The 20569-nt window shown below is 46.7% G+C and overlaps 3 protein-coding genes across 14 annotated transcripts in view; 2 read left to right on the top strand and 1 right to left on the bottom strand.

The window, feature by feature from the left end:
- The window catches only part of LOC121301280 (RNA polymerase II elongation factor ELL-like), a 794007-nt gene that overhangs the window by 686280 nt on the left and 87158 nt on the right, over positions 1-20569 (top strand). The gene's annotated exons all lie outside the window — the stretch shown is intronic.
- Positions 977-7323, top strand: LOC121301281 (RNA-binding protein MEX3B-like). Its single transcript, XM_041230520.1, has 2 exons — positions 977-2146; positions 3897-7323. Exons 1-2 carry the CDS (start codon positions 1639-1641, stop codon positions 5222-5224), a joined length of 1836 nt encoding a protein of 611 aa, XP_041086454.1. The 5' UTR covers positions 977-1638; the 3' UTR covers positions 5225-7323.
- The window catches only part of LOC121301272 (protein unc-13 homolog A-like), a 39912-nt gene continuing 33195 nt past the window's right edge, over positions 13853-20569 (bottom strand). For all 12 annotated transcript variants that reach the window (XM_041230473.1, XM_041230475.1, XM_041230469.1 and 9 more), the window contains 3 exons: positions 17916-18008; positions 17612-17771; positions 13853-17192 (listed from right to left, as the gene is read on the bottom strand). In XM_041230473.1, coding sequence (XP_041086407.1) covers positions 16907-17192; positions 17612-17771; positions 17916-18008 — 539 coding nt within the window. In that variant the 3' untranslated portion in view covers positions 13853-16906. The remainder of the gene's footprint in view (positions 17193-17611; positions 17772-17915; positions 18009-20569) is intronic.

Below are 20569 nucleotides of genomic sequence, written 5' to 3'. Positions count from 1 at the left end.
CTGGATGCAGTGGACTGTGCAATAGCAGTGCTTTCTCTTGAAGTGCTGGTCTGCAGTGCCTGTTGCCTTTCTTGCATGGACGGTGCTTCATTCCATGGTACTGTTAAGGAAGATGCACGAACTACAAACAGACAGTTCCGTGGCTTGCCTCTAAGAAGTTCACTGTGCGAAGCCTGATAACCTGGCTCTGCTGGCTGCAGATGTGGAGACCTAGCTTCTTCCAGGACTGCAGCATCAGCAGCTGGGAACTACACAAGGATGAGGTCAAACAGTCTACTGACTGTACAGGACCTAGGTCTGCAAGAAGTAGTGTGGGGTACAGGGAGCAATTAGTTACATCTGAACACGCAAAACAATAAACAACGTGTTTCAGTAGCCTTTACAATAAACAACTGAATCACACGCACAGCTATAGAGTACAGCTGCCGTCTCCAGCCCTGTTCATAGTGGGCCAGTAGTACCCAGTCCTTTGTTTCTGATCTAAATCTGAACTGGTTTCGATTGCACTGAAGCCAGGCACAACCCACAGAGTGGGCATGCAGTGTGAAACGGTCCCTGGCTGAGTGAAGTTCACATTAATTTAATACTCCAGCGATTAACAAGCATATAATGTATATGTCAATCACACTCTGACACGTACATTTTCAAATGAACAACACAACATCTTATTAATGTTATTTTGTTTGACATTAAAACGTCTGCAGCAACACGTCTATGTCTACAATATGTAAAATAATAATAATAATAATAATAAAAACATGTACATTGTCGCGCGCGTGTGCATTTAAGTGTGATGAGCGCATGACGTTTAACGAAGTAAATCAATCAATCAAATTATCAGAAGGATGGTGCCCCCGCCACGCGCCTCCACACTACCCCCCCGCCTCAATTGCCAGCGGACTGACGCAGTGCGTGCCGCCGTCGTGCACATGTGCGTGGCCTCTGAACCCATTGTTGTGCTGCGGGTGACGTAAGCGCGCTGAGCAGGGAGAGGAGCCCCGAGTCAGTGTGGCGGTGTGCGCCCCGGCCAAACAAAGGAGGAGCAGGGATAGACGGACTGAAAGAAAGCAAGATAGATAGTGTGAGCGAGAGGAAAGAGAGAGAGAGGGAGATAGAGGGAAGCCTGCTATAATTGCACAAGCCAGCCCCCCCCCTCCCAACACCCATTTACCTTCATCCCACCCTCTAGAGACGAAGGAAGGAAGGAAGGAGAAAGAGAGGCACTGAGGCAGACAAACAAAGTAAGCGGAGACTGGGAAGGCATTGCCCTAAACAATAAACTGCTTTCTTTCTTTCTTTCTTTATACCAAAGATAAAGTGTGCGATTCAGAGTAGAGGGAAGAAACGCGCTACCACGACTGATTTCATTTTGCAGGTCCTAAAAACAAAGGAGAAAGAAAACTGTTTTTAAGGGTGAAAAAAACCTTAACTGGTTACTCCTGGAAGACAAAGACTGGAAAAGGGGCCGCTGGTTCGAGGCGCGCGGTGACGCCTTATTAACAGACGACTTTACCCCAGAATTGCTACTTTTAGCTCCCACCCCCCTCCCAGTGTGTGTCTCTTGGGTACCCTCGCCAGTTGTTTAGTTGGTGTCCTTTCAGCAATAAGCAGCGGTCCCTATGCTTTAGGAAGGAGAGCATGCCAAGCTCACTCTACCACCCAGACATCATGGAAGGCGAGTTGATTGTAAGCAGCCACCACGGCGTAGGAATGACTGCAGAAACCGAGGACGGGCACCAGCGGGACGAGCAGCACCAAGAAGCGCTCCGGCTTGCTCTGGACCAGCTCTCGCTGATCGGACTGGAGGATCGGGGCGAGTGCGGAGGGACAGGGGAGACGGACCCCACGCTAGTCGGGCTGGACCCCACGCTGGCTGGGCTGGACGATGGAAGCTGTAACGGTGTTGGGGTTGGATTTGTCGGGCTGCAGATGATGGAGCACCCCGGCGGCCCTTCTTCCACGCCGACTTCTTGCTCCCCTCCTCCAGACATCTTCGGCCCGGGTTTCCACATGGCAGCCCAACACCAGCACTCCATCTTGGGCGAGCAGGTGAACGTGATAGGATGCCGAAAGAGGAGTGTGAACATGACCGAGTGTGTGCCGGTGCCCAGCTCGGAACACGTCGCCGAAATCGTTGGCAGACAAGGTACATATTTGCATTTACTTGCATTAAAAACAATAAATAATGAGACTGACACACGCTCCCAGACTGAAACAAAGAGGGGTAGCGGTCCTAGACTAGTGACCGCACAGCGAGCACCAGTCAATTACACCGCGTATTAAGTATTTTAAAAGATATACATATATTTTAAGAGCAATTTGGTGATCACACTGGTGCAAACTTTCAACACAGATACAGCACCATTACATAATCTGCCTGGTTTTAAGCACAGAACGAGCCGTTCCTTTCTTTGTGAACATGTTAATAAGCAATAGGAAGCAGTAGGGGAATCAAACTATACAATAAACTCAGCGTGCTTTTGCAGTACATACAGTACTGTACTTAACACGTGCTTTTAGCCTAATGCAAGACTTGAAAGCATTCGTTTTACTGCGAACAGGGACACGAAACTAATTATAATATTCAGAAAACCGGCCCTACTACTTTTTTTTTGGGGGGGGGGGGGGGGTTGTTTGTTGTCTGGCGGTTGTATTGTAAATGAAGGGACCAAAAAACATGTCTGCTCTTTGTTTGCAAACTTCCTCGTTTTGAACGTATTTATTCTGGAAAGGAAAGTTTGCGTGTCCATTCAGTGCGGCATAGAGGGAAGCTCCGGGAGACCATTCCCAGTTCTGGAGTATAGAATTAAGGTTGCGTTGTATTATGGAAATGCATGGGTAGTGTAAGCTGGAGGGGGAGGGGGAGCCAGACAAAGCACCCGGGTCAAACTAACTGGTCATGTCTGCACTCGTCTTAACACAGGGACTCGCGTGCTTCCCCCGTAAATGTATCAGTTTAAGCTAGTTTTATGTTTACATTATTTTATAAAAGGGGGGGGGGGGTACCACCTTATTTTGATGTAACTGTACTTTACAGTATTGATGTGCATTTAAAAACAAGGTGGCCACGCGAGTTATTCCAGCCTGCAGTGTTTTTCTGATTTTTTTTTTTTTTTATAATACTCTATGAGGCGGTGCTGCACTTGCCCCGGGTGCAGACTTTATCTGGATGTGTTTGGGGAGCAGGCGGCGGGGTGTTGGTGATGCTTTTCGGGGTGTCTGCCCTGTTGCAGCAGCAAGATGCCCCATTGTTCTCTTTGTTTGAAAACCATGCTGCTGCCTTTGCACGGTGATATCATAGCCGCCTCATCTTATTGGTTGGCCAATACGCACCGCCCTTTTTAAAGGGACAGACACCAAATGCACGAAAAAACAGCTACATCAGAGCTCCTTCTGGAGCAGGACCTTTTCATTTGTGTGGGTGAAAATATTAACATCGTCAAAGTTGTCGTTAATGCAAATCTACAATACCACAGCAATACATGTTTCATTTGTAAGGGATCATTGCAGACTTGTGGATTTTGAGTTTTGGTGAGCTGCCTGACTCCCCAGTGCCGTCCACAGTTACACTCTAAATGATAACTGTTACAGGGGCTGGATCGAGTGGCAGCCAGCAGTCTAGATCTGCTAATTGTATGTATCTTAGTGCCAGGCAGCAGTGTTTGAAAGCTGAGCTTTGGAACAAAGGAAGTCCCTAAAGTAAAACACACAGTACAAATTTAAAATAGTTTAAATTGATAATACAGATGGAGGGGATTATCAGACTGGGGCAGTCTCCCGTGCTAATCCATTACCCCATCGTCTCATTTCTTTTGGGTAGTTTAATTTCAGCACAACAGTAATTAACTGGTGCGCAACTGTAATTGTTCGTCTTCTCCCTTCCTCCCTTTGCCCAGGCTGCAAGATCAAGGCCCTGCGAGCAAAGACTAACACGTACATCAAGACCCCGGTGCGTGGCGAGGAGCCCATGTTCATTGTGACGGGGCGCAAGGAGGATGTGGAGATGGCAAAGAGGGAGATCCTGTCTGCCGCCGAGCACTTCTCCATGATCCGGGCCTCCAGGAACAAAGCCAGCGCGGCGGGGCTAGTGGGAGCGCCTGTCCCCGGACCCCCCAACCTGCCAGGTCAGACCACCATCCAGGTGCGCGTGCCCTACCGCGTCGTGGGGCTGGTTGTGGGGCCCAAGGGAGCCACTATCAAGAGGATCCAGCAGCAGACTCACACCTACATCGTCACACCCAGCCGGGACAAGGACCCGGTGTTTGAGGTGACAGGCATGCCGGAGAACGTGGACCGCGCCCGCGAGGAGATCGAGACGCACATCACGCTGCGGACCGGTGCCTTCGTGGACCTGCAAGGAGACAATGACTTCCACAGCAACGGCACGGACGTCAGCCTGGACGCCTCTGGTCTGATGGTGGGGGCGGGGCTGTGGGCGCGGCCCACCAACAGCGGGCACAGCGCAGCCACCTCCGCCGCTCGAAAGATCGCCACTGCAGCCTTCCGCAACGGCAGCCTGAGCTCGCTTGGCTCGGGCTCCACGGAGTCGCACTACAGTAGCGCCGGGGGCCGCATCGCCGACACCAGCCCGACCAGCCCCTTCAGCACCGGCAGCGCTGGTGGGGGGGGAGCAGGAGGGGGCTTCGTGTTCGGAGGAGACCCCCACGCCGCTCTCCCGCCCGCCGATGACCTGGGATTCGAGTTCACCAGTGGAGCAGGCAACATCTGGGCTCCTTTTGTCAATGGCTTGTCTCAGACTATGTGTCAGCAGCAGCAAAGGCGCAACAGCGGGCTGAGTGCGGGGGCCCTCACTCCCCGGCTGTCCCCCACACTGCCAGAGTCTGTGGTTCTGGATCACCCTCTGGCCCGCAGAGCCCAGAGTGACCCTCTGAGCGCCATCTCCTGGCTGCACAGCAGCGGCTCGGCCGCGTCTTCCTTCTCTGGCAGCACCACCGGCTATTCCTCTGCCTCTTCCCTGCCGGGCAGCCTGTCCTCTGCAGCCTCCGGTGGCTCCCCCACCGACTCAGAAGGGGGCGTGCTGGGGCGCCTGAAGAGCGCACGGGAGTGCTCAGTCTGCTTTGAGAGCGAAGTGACGGCCGCCCTCGTTCCCTGCGGACACAACCTGTTCTGCATGGAGTGCGCGGCTCAGATCTGCAAGTCAGCTGAGCCGGAGTGCCCAGTCTGCCACACCCCGGCTACTCAGGCCATCCGTATCTTATTATAACAGATGAAATAAACAGGGGGAAAGAGATGAGAGAAGAAAAGAAAGAGACCGACTTACTATACTATCGGACACAGCTGCTGCACAACCAACGATCCCAGAAAAAAATTGACGCAAAACACTCTACTGCTGTACTACGACTACTGCTACCACACAGAAACATTTTTAAGACTGACTTAAACTTGTGTATTAGTATTATTAATATTATTGTTTTTCGGACTGCAGAAGGTATAATATTGCCCAGATAAACGAAGAACGTTTACTCAAACACACAAGCTTGATGATTTTGAGGGAGGGGAGGGGACGGGTAAGGGGTGAGACTCTGAGGTGTTGTCAGTCCAATGGTTCTTTTTCTGAAAGTCTGGGCAAGTCTTGAACAGCATTCCGTCAGGAGTTTTAATAAACAGGAAAGGTCCAATGCACTTTTTTTTTTTTTTTTTTTTTTAATTTAAGAAGTTTTTAGGTAGGTGTGGGGGGGGGGGGGGCACGTGTGTAGTGTTCAGGGATTTGTAGGTAGCAAGATATTTTGAATTTTTATTTTTTAAAGTTTTTTTTTTTTTAAGCAGAGTTATATCTTGTACATATTATTCAAAAAGAAAAAAAAAATATTATCAAGACCAAAAGTAACGTGGAGGGTGTTTCTGTTTTTCTAAAACGTCCTTCATGTTTGACATCATCTTGACAGAAAAAAAAAAACGTAAAACCTTTTTTTTTTTTTTTTTTTTATAAATATATATATACATATGTATAATTTTATTTTTTGTACTCTTGTCCAGGGGAAAACAAAATCGCACAGAACAGTTTCAACACTGAAGTGCACGAGCTTCCAGTTCTCCTTGAGCAGTGTTTAACACTCAGAGCTGGGCCCAGTGCTTCCACAGTCACAGCCTGGGGGCCGGGGTCTGCAAGGTAAAAACCTGGCTGTCTCATATTGCCTCCTTTAGTAGAAATCGGGCTGTTTCATACCCTTCCCTGATCCTGAGTTCCCTAGCAAGCATGCATTAATAGCAAAAGGTAGCTTTCAGTAGGGCAGTTTCTTGCCTTATCTGTACCGTTACTCCAGTAACCACCCTGAAGGGCTTCTGCCAGGGACAGCAAAGGCTGTACCATAGCCATGAACTACCCCACACCAGAATCTGTGATCTCTGGAGGTCATTGCTGTGCTAACCGGTGACACCAAATCCTCAGTTTGTTTGTGTTTCTGATCAATGGACTATGTGTGAGTGTCAATAGGGTATTAAATACCAAACAAATGCAGAACTTGCATTCTGATGCATTAACTAGGAGTCTTATTTATAAAAGCAAAAACGGATCTAGTGTGAGCTTTATCATGCAGTCTTTGTTCTTAAAAAAAAAATAAAATAATAATAAATTGTCCACAGACTCCGTTTTTCAAAACCAGTGAGTTGTTTATACAGTAGTAAGGGATGCAAGATCTGCCACTGTCAGCAAGTTCCCAGAAAACAAGTCTGCCTTTCTCATGTATTGGGTGCCGAGTTGTTTTCATGCTGTAGACATTTCTCCAGTTTTAATTCCTTGCTTTACAATAATGGTGGAAACAAAAACACATTTCAATCTGTAACCTGCCCTATTTTTTTTTTTATTTTTTTAAATAACCAAAGTCTCCTTTTTACTGGACTTGCACCATCCTGAAATTATCTGTGTAAATACTAAAAGCTCTTGGATAAATGTATAAAAGTATAAATCATAAGTATCATGATGAGAAAAGGATCCGAGTAATTGTATTTCATTTGTAAAATCAGATCTGCATGTATCTGACCCGTCAGACAGTGACTTTTTTCTTTCTTTTTTCCTCCTTGCCACCCCCCCCCCCCACCACCACTTTCCTCCCCCAAGTATCCCAGGGCAACCTGTGACCTTTTTGTTTACCTCTTCCTGTGTACAACATGTAGGCAATTTATAGCAGAAATTAACTTTTATTGAAGAAATTAAGAACTAAATATATTTTATTTTAAATTTATGGACCTTTTAAACTTTGGCGCAGCTAAAGTACTGATATATATATTTGAACTGACTTGACGGTTAAATTGTATTAAGAGTTTTATTTTTTATGCTTCTTAATAAAGTTTTTTTTTACTGTACAGTGCGTGTAGTGTGTGTTTTTATTTTTTTAATAGAGTTTGTTTTTGGTTAAATAAGTATGAAACTGTGCTGCGTTTGCACTGGAGAGAATTGAGCGGGTTTGAGTTCTTACAGAAAAGTGAATTAAAACATCTGTGCATCTATTTTTAACTTATCACGAAAGGTTTTTTTTTTTGGGGGGGAGAAACATGAAAAAAGATGGATTGCACCCTCACATTGGTATCTGACAGTCTGGAAATAATGCCTTGAGGGGATCTACTGAAGTGAGTATGCAACAGAGGAGCATGCCTGTAACCTGCTAATCCATTCCAGTGTATCAGATACCCTGTCTTTATAAAGCCTGTGCGTTTCTCCTGCAGTCAGTCATTCAGACTTGAAGGGAGTAAAGCCCCCCACATGCTAAAAAATTAAGAAATTGTTACTGTATGTACACCTGAGTTTTTATTGCATTTTTAAATTACTTTGATCCCTTTTAAGGGCTTTTTATTGCTCAATTGCAGTAAATTTGTGCCGTTTTGAAAAAAGACAAAAATGAAAAGCGTTTTCATTGTTTGTTAATTTCTAAATACAAGGGATTCATGACAATATAAACCATCGTGCGAGGGCAATGCCTGCTGGCACAAGTGTGTGCTGCATGTAGCAGGTGTTTGTGATGTTCTGCACAGCCCAGTGTCCTGACTGTTGGACTGTGTGCTCCTTGTCCTTGAGCGAGTTAACAGTTAACCTGTCCTGGACTCTGTTTTAGGACAAGAACGGATTCTTCTTTTAACACCTGGGCTCGTCCTTATACAGCAAAGTGCACTCGGAGAATTCCTCCACTCTCTCTCTCGCCAGCTAGCTGAGCAGGAGAGATGGAGGGAGTGAGAAGTGTCCAGTAATCTGCTATTTTTGCTTGAGCATGGTAAACTTTCACAGTAATTGTGGACTTTATATTGCTTATAGTATGCTGTACTGTGGTTTTTACAATTCTTTACCATTTTTACATGCACTTATTATATTTGTAGATTAAGGGCAGTTAGAAGGTGAGGGATGGCAGTACTGTATTAGCTGCCTGAACCAAATGAGTAATCCTGAGCAGCTGACAGTGGGATTGCTTGTTGGTGTTAATTTTGAACACAAACCAATTAGTGCTGAAAACAGGTTCCTGTCAGTCATCGTGAGAAACCGAGTGAATAAATCATAAAAATACACGTTTCACCACGACTATCACCGTTACCATATACATCCGTATTGAACTATGCATAGTGTAAGTCATACCATTGCTCCCCCTCTCCCTCTAGCTGACTAGGGTCTTGCAAAGTAAAAACACCATATACTGTATTCATCGTTTCTAAAATCTGAAATAAGAATACAGTTCTGACAAATAATTAATATTAAATTATCCATGTTTTTATTATGGGTAATGATATATATATATATATATATATATATATCTATAGTCTAAATATCAGATTTCCAGTTTTGTACTCACAGTATCCACTTGCACTGGTCACACTGACTGACTGCGTGTCTTTACCTATTAGATTATTATTATTATTATTATTATTATTATTATTATTATTATTATTATTAAATAAATATTCCTTCAACCGCTTTCTGGTTTGATAAACAGAGCCGACGCCTACAGCCTGTGAACCGCGCGATACCGATTTTTGGCGGTTTAAATTTGAAAACATTGTCAGCGCCAGCGCGTGGCACAGCAAGAACGAGACAGAGGAGTACGAGCGCGGGATATTTAATATAAAATAAGAAAGTGACGCTCGAGAGAGAGAGAGTCAGTCAGTCAGTCCGACAAGAAAACGCCGATTAAAATGAGGTGAATATACACATAAAACAGAACAATATGACTTAATATCACTGGACAGATTTAACAAAACAAACAACATCACAACGGACAAAATAGGGTAAATCGTTTTAATAAACCGACACAAAGGAGAGAACCGCTAGCTAAGGCTGTCAAAGGTATAATTAGAGAAACTATTCGTGTTAAATTACATATTTATTTATTCATTTTTTTAAATTGATGGATCGTAATTTTCTAATTATTTTGTGAAAGTTATGAAGTTTTAAAGTTTGCTCTGAACCTTGTACTGTTTGCGGGATGTGCCTCTCACCTGGCCTAGCGAGCAGCCTTAAGTTTCGTGTATAATTCAAACGAGCCGATTAGCGGCGATGTAAATAATGGGGCTGTTAGACACAAAACGGTGACCCTGACGCATTCTTACCCTAAACTTATAAAACACGTTAACCAGTGTGCTACGATTTATTGATTTACCAGCTGCTGAGTTGTATTGAGATTATGTCAGTTGCGTGGCTCCCATCCAGGTGGAGTCCCTGTAGCTCTGGGGTGAGGCGGCACAGGGACCGAAACTCCTATTGCATAACACTTCCATACCAGGAATGGGTCATAACTGCTATGCAAGGGCAGTCTTGCTTTCATCCCTGTGGTGTAACTGAGGGCTTTTATATACCTCCTGCAAAGTCAGTCTGGTGCTTTGGATCCCTTTTGAATATGCCGCATTATGGTTTTTTTTAAACACCAACCAGAGACAAAAAACAAAGAAAGAAAAGCAGGATGAGATGAACTTCAGTGAGGTAACACACTCCCACCCCGCCCTTACCATTCAAAACTTAGATCTGACATGCATGTGTCTGGGTGCTTAAATTAAATAACAGAATATATATATATATATATATATATATATATATATATATATATATATATATATATATATATATATATATATATGAGAGAGAGAGAGAGAGAAAAAAAACATACAAGGTCTACCAGAAACAACAAAGAGCAAAGTCTATTGGGTGCCCTGTCACAGGCAGCAGTTTCAGAGGCTACCACTTGGGGGCAGCAGAGTCTTAAGGAAGCTGAGGAGGAGTTGATGGCAGTCGGCTTGTTTAAAGATGGGCGAATGAGGGAGGAGGATCTGAGACACGCCAACGATGCTGTGCGCCTGGCCAACAAGTGAGTCCAGCCCTAACATCATTAAGTACAGCTGGACACAGGGACCCTGCTCCAGCCTTGGTGACAACCAGGCGTGGAATACCACACTGAGCAGAGGGCCATCTTGTCTTTAAGTGTTTAATGATTTTATGGAAACTGTTGATCAGGCCATTCTATGCACAGTATAGCTTTAGTGCTGTTGCGCTAGATAGCTGCAAGGCAATTTAGAGAGAGAGAGAGAAAGCGTGACAGAGCTAGAGTTATACAGGTAGAATAAGAGAATGATAGATAAATAGATAGACACACACAGGGAGAGTGAGAGGGGGATTGTGAGAGATAGAGACTGAACAGCAATGGATAGAGAGAGATACACAGAGACTGAAGGACAAGGAGATGGGTGGAGAGAGAGCAACACTGACTGAGTGCAGGGGCTCAGCAGACACACAGGCGCACTGGTGACAAGAGGAGAAGTGTGCGACTCTGTGAAGACAACGCGAGAGAAAGAGCTTGTACACACGTGGTCCATGCAAGAAAGGGCAACAGGCTCTCCCATTGGTTTGGGGAGGGGGAGGGGGGCACTGCTGCTCTCGCCATCTGCTCCCAGCCCGTCATTCCAGAGAGCGGGAATGTCACCTTGGAACCCGCTGAGAACACGGCGCAGGCTCAGCTCAGCCTGGCGTCTGATGCTTTGGCACCTCGTGGTTCTCAGGATTTATTTTTAGCGTTTTCATTGTAAATATATTTCTTTTTATCTTGTCAAGGTGTGAGGATGATGTGGGGGGGGGTTACTGTATGAGGATATTCAGTAAATTCTCTGTAAATTACATTTTCACTCCAGCAGCAGCTCAAGCTGGGTGGTATTTATTTATCAAGGATGGAAATGAGAATCCCATTGGACAGGTTTCATAACTATCAAACACTTAGTACAGCAAATAAGATACACTGAAAATGTTTAGACTAACAGTCTCTTATTTATTTATTTATTTTTTAAAAGACATTCTAGTTGAAACGTTTGTCATTTAACTTTGAAGTTTGTTTTAGTGTTTATAAAGCGAGCTTCATCAGCCCCTGAGCTTGTCCCCGGTTCGTCTCACGCTGAGCCAGTTCCTTCTCTCTCTCCCCTCGCAGGTTACTGGAGTCTGGTGTCCCAGCAGCAGAGGTGGGACAGCGAGATGTAGGTTCTGCGGCTGCAGGTTGGAGTTCAGAGAGAGGAGGTGGACAGGCTGACCCAGGCACTGGCACACACTCTCACACTGTCCCCCGAGACAGGCCTGCAGCTCGGGCTACAGGAATAACTTGCACGCCCTTGCAGTCGACAACCTGGTGAGTGAAGTGGAGTGGAGGGGGGAGGGTGTGTGTGTGTGTGTGTGTGTCAGTGTTTCCCTCCCTCCCTCAGAGTCTGTGTGTGTGTGTGTTGGTCTCACATCCTCTCTCTCTCTCTCTCTCTCTGATGGAGCAGGTGGAGAGTCAGGAGCAGGTCTCTCGCAGGCTCAGGAGGGAGCTGCACTCTCTGAAGCAGGCCGGCTGGGGCTCTGCAGGACCAGGTCAGTCAGAGTTCCCACACTGAAAGGGTCTGAAGCAGACAGGCAGGCATGGATTATTATCATTTCTGATGATCCCTCCCACTTCCTCTTTGCTCCATTCCATTTCTCGTCTCTCGTTCCAGCTCCAGGGACGGAGGTTCTCTCTGGAGGGAATGCCACGCCCACTCCTCACAAAGAAGCCATGCTTCCGGGCCTGCTGGAGTGCATGAGGGAGAACGAGGCACAGCTGATCAAGAACCTCATTATAGGTGAGAGTCAAACACATTCACTCATGCTCCCTGGACACACTCACACACGCACAGTCCTGCAATCGTAACCTCAACGCTGTGGTAGTGGGAGTTGAGTGATGTAAAGTCATGTCTGTCCGTGCCGTGAAAATAAACAAACAGCAAATGAAATATTGCTGTTAATCCACAGTGGTTCCTCCCTATGTGTGTTTTAGGTAATACCAGCAAACCAAGTGAGGGAGACGTGTGTTCTATCCCGTGTTGTCTTCAGCACTCTGGGGAGGAGAGGAGCAGCGGGCACGCTATGCACCGCCGCTGTCACTGCCACTGTCACTGCCATCAAGGGGGCGCTCGAGGTAACACCGCCTGCTCTGCAGGGGCTCAGTGTGGGCAGGGCTGGGAATCCAGCTGGGGGGGACGGGGACGACACGTGTTTATTAGTGGTTTGAATTAACGAGAATAAGCAGAGCTGATTTGAGCCAGTCCAGGTTTCAGTGTGAGCTAGTTACCTGTGCGCTGGATCAAACTGCTGTGGAATTTGAGTCTGTGGGCACTTCTTTGTCTTAGTTTCAGCAGAGGGCCTGGCTGGCTCCGGCAGTCCCCCGTCACAAAGTGTTTTCCGTTTGCCAGGTGCTACCAAGCACAGCAGCGCTTCTCTGACAGCCTCCCTGCTCGTTTCCCCTCTGAGTGTGTGTGGATGTCTGGCTGGCTGCCAGTTGTTAGCACATCGATTGCTTCTCAGACACCGGCTTCTTTAGCATCGTGCTTCACGGGCTCCCAGCACAGCACAGACACGGATTAAATAAACAAGGTGTTGGGAAAGAATAGAAGTGTGTGTGACGTATGGTAGCCGTGTCGCTAACATAAGCGTCAGAATTCTCACCTCGGTCTCTCTGGAATTCACTCTCTCACATTCCCCTTCTTTCTTCTACAGGCTTACCAGGGTAAGTGTGCACAGGATTGTTTTTTGCCATTGCGTTTACGATCGTTGACCTGCATGTTGTGATATGCATTGTGACAGTACTGTACACCCCAATACATGCCATGTCTGCCCTCTCCGTCTCCCAGGCTCTGCTGAACAAGCGGCCCGGGGGGAAGGCTCGCCAGCTCCTGATGGATGTGCGCCATGTTTTCCCGGTCACCTTCCCCCCCCCCTCCCCCTCCCCCTCCCCCAGCCAGCAGCCAGAGCAGCTCCAGATCCCAGACAGCCTCAACCTGGCCTTCCTAAGGTGGGTCTGAGTGAGGGGTGAGGAGTGTGCTGTCCCACTCCCTGTACTGACCCACAGCATGTCAGGGTATTCAGAGATGTGTGCAGCATATTAACAATCACACTGCACACCTGTATACACTGGTGGCTTTTTTGTGTCAAAATGAAAGTTTGGTTTTGTTTGTATACCAACTAATACTAATAAAAATAACAAATCTCTCACTGGTACAACTGAAAACAAAATGTAGTCTTCTGACATGTTTAAAAGTGATAGAGAACTGACAACACAGTGTCATGTATCACACATGGGAATAATGAAATATTGGTTAAGATTTTCTCTAGTGTGAATGACTGGAACTGGAACCATCAGTACAAGTGCCTGTCCTCCAGTTATCAGATGTCTTCCAGGTAAGCTTTATGTGGAAAGGTATCAAACCTCTTAGATGGGCCTTATATTCACAGGACTGTCAGACATGTCAAAGGTGTGACTTCAAAGCACTTGCAGTGATGCGTTGGAGTTGCTGGTCTGTGCAGGCCTGCTGCTGTTCTGAAAGGGCATCGTCCGAAGAATGAAGAGAAGAGAGGAGTCTCACACAGGTTAGAGGCCTTTTTAATGGGAAGCAGAAGACAGTGCAAGGCTGAGCTCTCCCCCACCCCGTTTAAAAAAAGGATTACAAATATATTTTAGTATAAAAGTCCTCTTTCATGCTATTACCACTGACCACTACACATTGTTGTTTTTTTTAAATATTTTATTTCATTTAAAAAAGTAAATAAACTAAAGAGACGACAGTTGGCAGTTCCAGCGAAGAGGAGCCACGTGCTGGCAGGTAGGTCCGGGTTTCACAGCATGCACTTCTACTTACAGAGTGTGTGAGACTGACTCACTCACACACACAGCTCTGCTGGGCCTGGGAGAGGGACTCTACACTTTGGTAACACGTTTTATCCAGGCAGACATTTGCCTGCGTTGCTTTGCGTTCATTTCATTCTGTGTGGTCCGGGTAGCATGAACGTGTTTTATGTCTGCTTCAGTTCTTCCCATGTACAATGCATAGTTCCTTGGAACTGCATGCTGAAGCAGGTCCTGAAGGATATGAACTGATTAATTTGCATTGCACTTAGAAGCTTTTTTTCCCCTGTTTTTAAGCTAAAGTAACGGATGGATTGTAAAAGCTGATGCCAGAACTACTTCAAGCCTGTACTGTTCACTTCTCTGACTTAACCTTTAAATAGAACATACATTATTCTTGCCATGTATTTGAATACACAATTGGCACAGTATTGAATTCACTGTATGAAATAGCTGTGGGGGTGGTTGGGTTTAGGGTCCTGTTTGGGGGGTGGCTTGTGATCTGTGGCCCCTGTCCCATCCCAATTCCATTAGAGTTCAGGTCACCTTGTTAAGTAATCTATGGGGCTTCTCTGTGGTAGATTTACCTTCATCGCAGGTTTCCGACATTTTTATCAAAAACCAAGGAGCATGAAAATGAGTATTTAATACAGTTTTGTTGTGCTGTTTCCCCCTCCCGTTAGTATTATATCTCCCTTTATTCTCCCAGTTTCACCAGCTACGCGTCACGCTTGCGTTGCAGACTGCGCTCCTGCTTCTAAATACTCCCCTTGATTTCCATCGCTAAAATCACCCATATCAATTGTAAACATTTGCAAAACTTAAGAACAATGAAAAAACATCAACCTGAAAATAACAGTTTCTCACGTGTGTTTTTAACATACAGTTTATACCACATGTCAATCCTTTTCCAGCACTGCGGTTTGAGCTGTGGAGTCCCTCCTTGCTGTAGCTGCTGGCTGTGTGAGTGTTGGCAGATTCAGACACCTCCAGTTTTATCACATTCTGTCTTAGACTGGTGCTGCTCTCTGCAGTACCATTCAGAGCTGGCTAGGTGGCGCTGGTTGTGCTTCCCCTTGCCTGCAGTACTAGGGTGCGGGTTCACAGCTCCTCTTGTCAGATATAATGGGCGTGGGGGCTGGACAAGGTGATTATGAATGTGCTGAATCAGGGGAGGGGACTCACATTATTACAGGCAAAACCATGCGCTCCCCATGTCAGATCTGCATAGCCCTGTGATCCAGCCCCACACGCAGCCATTGAGCAGGGCACATCGTTGGTGCTTGCTTCCAGTGGAATGTGTTTGGTTAAAAAAATAAATAAATCAAATAATACCTAGATATTTTTAAAAATAAAATAAAAAACCACACAGTTTTACCATCCGTGGGATTTAGTAAAAGACACTTTGGCAGTTCTGAAGTGAAGCAGGCGTTCTCGTGGTGAAATCTCCTTGGTAAACAGATCTCTACACAGGAGGTATATCAGTTCTGTCAGTCTTGGAGTCCAACAAGGGGGCCGTGTAGTTAATCACAGTGCTGGGAGGCTTCAGTTTGTCATGCAGACTCTTACTGTCGACACAGAGGAACAGAAACGGTGTGGCTATCAAAACAGAGGACTCCTGGACACACAGACGCTCGATCACACTGACCAACACAAGACACATGCACCGGTTAATAAACTTTAAAAAAATCAAAGTGCAGACTTTTTTTTGCTTTTTAAAAAATAAATAAATAAATCCATTGGTAATTAGAATTGCCTATTATTATTTAAAGTATCTTTGAAACAAAATATCTTATTAAAAGAGAGAAGATTCTCAATGGCTATTGAATTCAAACTTGTCCAGCATGCTCCATTCCTCATTCCAGGGTTGAGTGGGTTCCAACAGGAACAGGAAATGTAAAAGGTCCTTTGCTGGAGAAAAGGCTCATGGGAGTTGTAGTTTGAGAGTCCGTACTCAACAGCTGTAGGCTCCTGTTCCTGCCCCACCCTCTCCTCTTCTGCCTGGCCTTCCTTCAGGGGCAAGAACTGGCATGATCATCTGGATTTGCATAACTGGGTGGGAGCTTTCCCCCTCCCAGGAAACCAGCTGGTCAGCAGTCCTGTATCCGAGATTGGATGATGGGGTCTGTTGTTGCATGCAGCAAACTTATTGTTTCAGAACATCAAAGGAGTGCTTAACAGGTGTCTTTATTCAGTAGGGGTTTTGTTTTATATTTTTTAGAAAGTTTCTGAATAAAATTAAATAGAAAAAGTTTTTTGTTTTTGTTTGTTTTTTTGTGGATTATTTTGTGGTGTTCTTGTTCTGAACCCGGGGCCAGTCACAGAGGCACGTGAGCAATCAGGGCGGATTGGGGGATATCAGGTCTTGGTCCTGCTGATCTAGAGTCCAAGCACCAGGAGTGTTTCCGAATATAGTCTGGACCTGGGGGGGGGGTCAGACTGTCTGAATTCAAGCGCTCAACACTGCTACCCGTCCCTCTCCCGTCAGATAACTGCATTGTAATGTAGATGCTCGGCTGCAAACACGGTTCACTTCCAGACTCACCGTTTGATTTAAAAAACCTTTTTTCTTACTCATGCATAATAAAAAAAAAATGCAAACCCCAGTCAGTGTGCCCAACAGACAGAGAGAGAAACTCTTTCGAGGTGGCGGAGAAGTGTCCTTCATGTCAGGTGGTAGGAGGCTAGGGTGCGCAAGACAAAGCCTTGTCCGTGGATCTTTATCAGCAGGGCTTGTCCTGTCTTGGCTCCTCGAGTGCACCCAGGTCCTGGTCCCGGTCCCCCGGCCGGCCCCTCTATCTACCCTCTTCTACGGAGCGAGTGTCTGACTTGAGCTTGACGAACTCCTTGGCGACCTCGTCGTTGTTGCGCTGTGACAGAATGCGTAGCACGGTCAGCCCCGTCTCGTCCATGTGGATCCTCTTGCCCAGGGGCAGCCAGCAGGCCACGCTACCCCGAGACACGATGTCCTTCAGCTGCATCACTGCCATGCCCACCGAACGGTCCTCGCGTGCAAAGCAGTAATCCTTTACACACAGCTGCAGCTCGTAGCTCTCCGGGCCCACCTCGCTGCTCAGGGTGCTGAGAACAAGGGGGAGAAAATGGAAATCGGGTTAATATATAATTTTTAAATTATATATTTTTTAAAAATACAAACAAGAGTATTTGGCCCATCAGTGCTCGTTAGGTTCCTAGTAGCTGGTCAGGTCGGTTCTGAAACGATCCCAATGATTCACCATCAACATCATGACCAGGTAACCCATTCCATCCCCTCACCACTCTGTGTGAAGAACTGTCTTCTACCCCCTGTCCTAAGTCTATCCACTTAATTTCCACCTGCTTCCTCTGGACCTGCGCTTAAAGTATGGGTTAACTCAATACTGCAATTACGTTATCATGCTCTTTCAAATACAACATCCTCAGAAACCTCAAGTCCTCGGTACAAGCACAGAGCACTCTCATTGAAAGTGCACTGAAGGAGGAGCGTGCTGTCCACTCACAATGGGAAGGTCTCGTTGTATTTGGGAGCCCAGCTGTTGTTCTTGGACTTGGTGGCGAACTTCCTCTTCCTGTCACTGAGGTGCGGGCCGATGATGTTCACCTCAACGAAGGGGCGGAATATCCCAGAGGTCTGCCACTTGAGATCGTTTGCAGCCACAACTGAGGAGAAAGAGTGGGATAGGGGGTGGGAGAGAGAGAAAGGGACCACAGAGGGTGAGGAAGAGAGAAAAAGGAGGTCTGGGAGAGACCAATACAGAGGGGTGAGGGAGGAGGGTAGGAGGTGCAGGGGTAAAGGGTACTCACCCTTCACTGTGACCTTGTGCTCCCCGGTGTTGGGGTGGGTGAAAATCTCCACGTGAATGGACACCTCTCCCACAGGATCGTCCACGCCGGAGCCTGCGGGTCAAGCCAGGAAAGAGGTCAGTGCTCAAGAGGAGGCCGGGGCCACAAGGGCCAAATAATAACAGCAGCACTGCGAGGAGAGCTCCTTCACACTGCACAGACCGACCTGTCTGAGCTGAGAGGAGGGCTCCTTCACACTGCACAGACCGACCTGAGAGGGGGGGGGGCCTGAATCACACTTTGTGCACATTTACTTTAAGCAAAGCATCACTTAACTGAGCAGAACTGAACTGCAATACAAAAGCAAAGCAGACTTTCAAATTGAGTTCTAGGAAATCTTACTTTGCTGTAATGTGGCACCACAATATTTATGGTCATTAAAAGTACTAGGTCTGGCAGGAAGGAGGCCTCCTATGCTGGGAATTCCCCTGTCGGCCTCATACAGGGGGCAAGACTATGAATCATGGCCTGCAGTCACTGACAACAAGACAGGATGATGAAAACAGACAAGAGGCGAAAGTCAACAGACATAACTAAAGGGCAAGCATGCTTCTCTAAGGGAAGGAGGACTGCAGTGTCCTGGTGAGTCAGCTTGCTGTTTAGATGCAGTCCGTGACTGACGGCCGTTCTTCAATCCATAGTCTTGGTTCATTCGAGCACCCAATAGGAGCCTCGCTGTGTGCAAAGCGAGGCAGGAGGTTGGTTAAAGGATGTGGGCTGTTCTAATTGGTTGGGTGAGTAGGTTGACGGCAGTTTCCTATTGGTTCAACAAAAGAGCAAGCAAGTCACATGCTCTAAAACTCATCCAATCAGATCCATTCCTGGTTCCCCTGCCCAGATGCAAGCAAACAACCAACAGCGAGCATTCGGATCGGTCCAGTCCGAACCCAAACACACCAGAACTAGACCAGAGTGAACCCAGTCCTCTGCGGCTTCCATTGGGTTCCGGTTCCACCAGCATGGGGAGGGAGTGATCTCGGTCTAAGAACGCCAGCTAAGTGTGGTGTTCCAATTCCAGCTCTGAACCCTCAAGGGGGTCTCAGAACGAGCCCCTGGCTCAACGGCACTGAGGAATCCTGCAGCCCTGGAGAGAGGCAGTGTTGGTGTGACCGGGTCGGGCTGTACCTCATTCCCATGCCACGGGTTCTGACGGGCAGGGGGAAGGCATGCACTGCCCCAGTCTGGGGGCTGCATTCAGGCAGCTGTCTCAGTTTGTTAGAAGGCCTGGCTCAGAGTCTGGGGGAGAAACACGCCCCTGGGTCTGATCAGCAAGCTGTGCGCTCAGTGACACTGAATGCAATAGCACGCAGTGTACCATCACTCAGGCTGGCTGAAAAACACAGTGCTAAAAACTAAAACTACAGGATTACTGTAACATAGACATTTAAACAAGTTTCAAATGACACTACCAACGGGATCTGAACATTGCTTGTGCAGGTAGCCCTGTATCCTGACAGCACGGTGTAGAAGATGCAGATATATTTCTGTATTTTGATCAATATAGTCCATAGCCTATTAATATATAGTCTCTTCCTTCTAGAAAAGTGATCACAGGTTATGTTAAACTGAGATCTGAAGGTAGGGAGGATGTATGCAGAGGCAGGCTTTTAAACAGCTGATGTGAGGTGGATTCAGTCCCCTGTTTAAATGAATTGAAAACGCTGTGTGCCTGTGCCAGGGTTTCAAAATGGCCCTTCAGCATGTTGTGCTAAATATTCTAATCCTTAATAGATTGTAATGTACATAAAACACGCAGTTTACATCAAACAGCAAAATATGAAAGAGCTTTGCTGGCTGAGCTGCAGGTTTGCCTCATCAGCAGTGAGCCAGGAAAGCAATCACTCTTAACTGGGGCTCCAGAGTTAATCCAACCTGCCAAGTGACACACAGTACAGAAAGAGCAAAGGATTTCAATGGGAAGAGCCAGAGCGGGTCTGCTGGGACAGTGGCTGAAGAGACACTCACACTGCAGTGGGGATCATCTCCCTCCCTACAGAGCAGAGAACCAGAGACTCCCCTCACCAAGACGTCTTCAACAGCAGCGCAGATGGAAAGGGGCACTGCAGTGACTCTGTACAGAAGTACAAATGGGATCCACTGTGCTGCACGGCTCTCTTCAGCGAGTGTCCCAGCACCCCACAGTGTTTACTCATCACACAGCCTCTACTGTGGCCAGCAAGCCAGTCACAGAGAGGCTGATTGGGTTTCTGTCCCCATCACTAGACCGTGAGCTGCAGGACTGTTTGCGGATTAACCAAGAGCCTGGGAACAAGCTGCCTCCTAACAAACTGAACTCGCGCGTGCGCATATTTACAGAGCAGTATCCAAAAACCAAGGCAAATCTTCACTTCATGAACAGATGTTAAGTGACTCTATCTGATAGATTTCAGATGTAAGCTTCACACTGGAGCGAAACATATTAAACATAGTAAATGCATATAAAAGTGTGTGTGTACAAAAACTTGCAGACAATGTACATAACCTGTAATAGCACACACACACACACCAGGATTACATTCTAATAACTGCACCTAAAACAAGCACAAACTGCTAAAGATGGCGTTCCAGAGCACAGACCCTTCTCACAGTGTTTGTGCTCCTTGAGTTAAAACTGG

The sequence above is a fragment of the Polyodon spathula genome, chromosome 27 (assembly GCF_017654505.1).
Source record: "Polyodon spathula isolate WHYD16114869_AA chromosome 27, ASM1765450v1, whole genome shotgun sequence".
In the NCBI taxonomy this organism is placed as follows: domain Eukaryota; kingdom Metazoa; phylum Chordata; class Actinopteri; order Acipenseriformes; family Polyodontidae; genus Polyodon; species Polyodon spathula.
The sequence above is the reverse complement of the archived record's forward strand: the minus strand, read 5'-3'. Positions and strand labels throughout refer to the sequence as shown.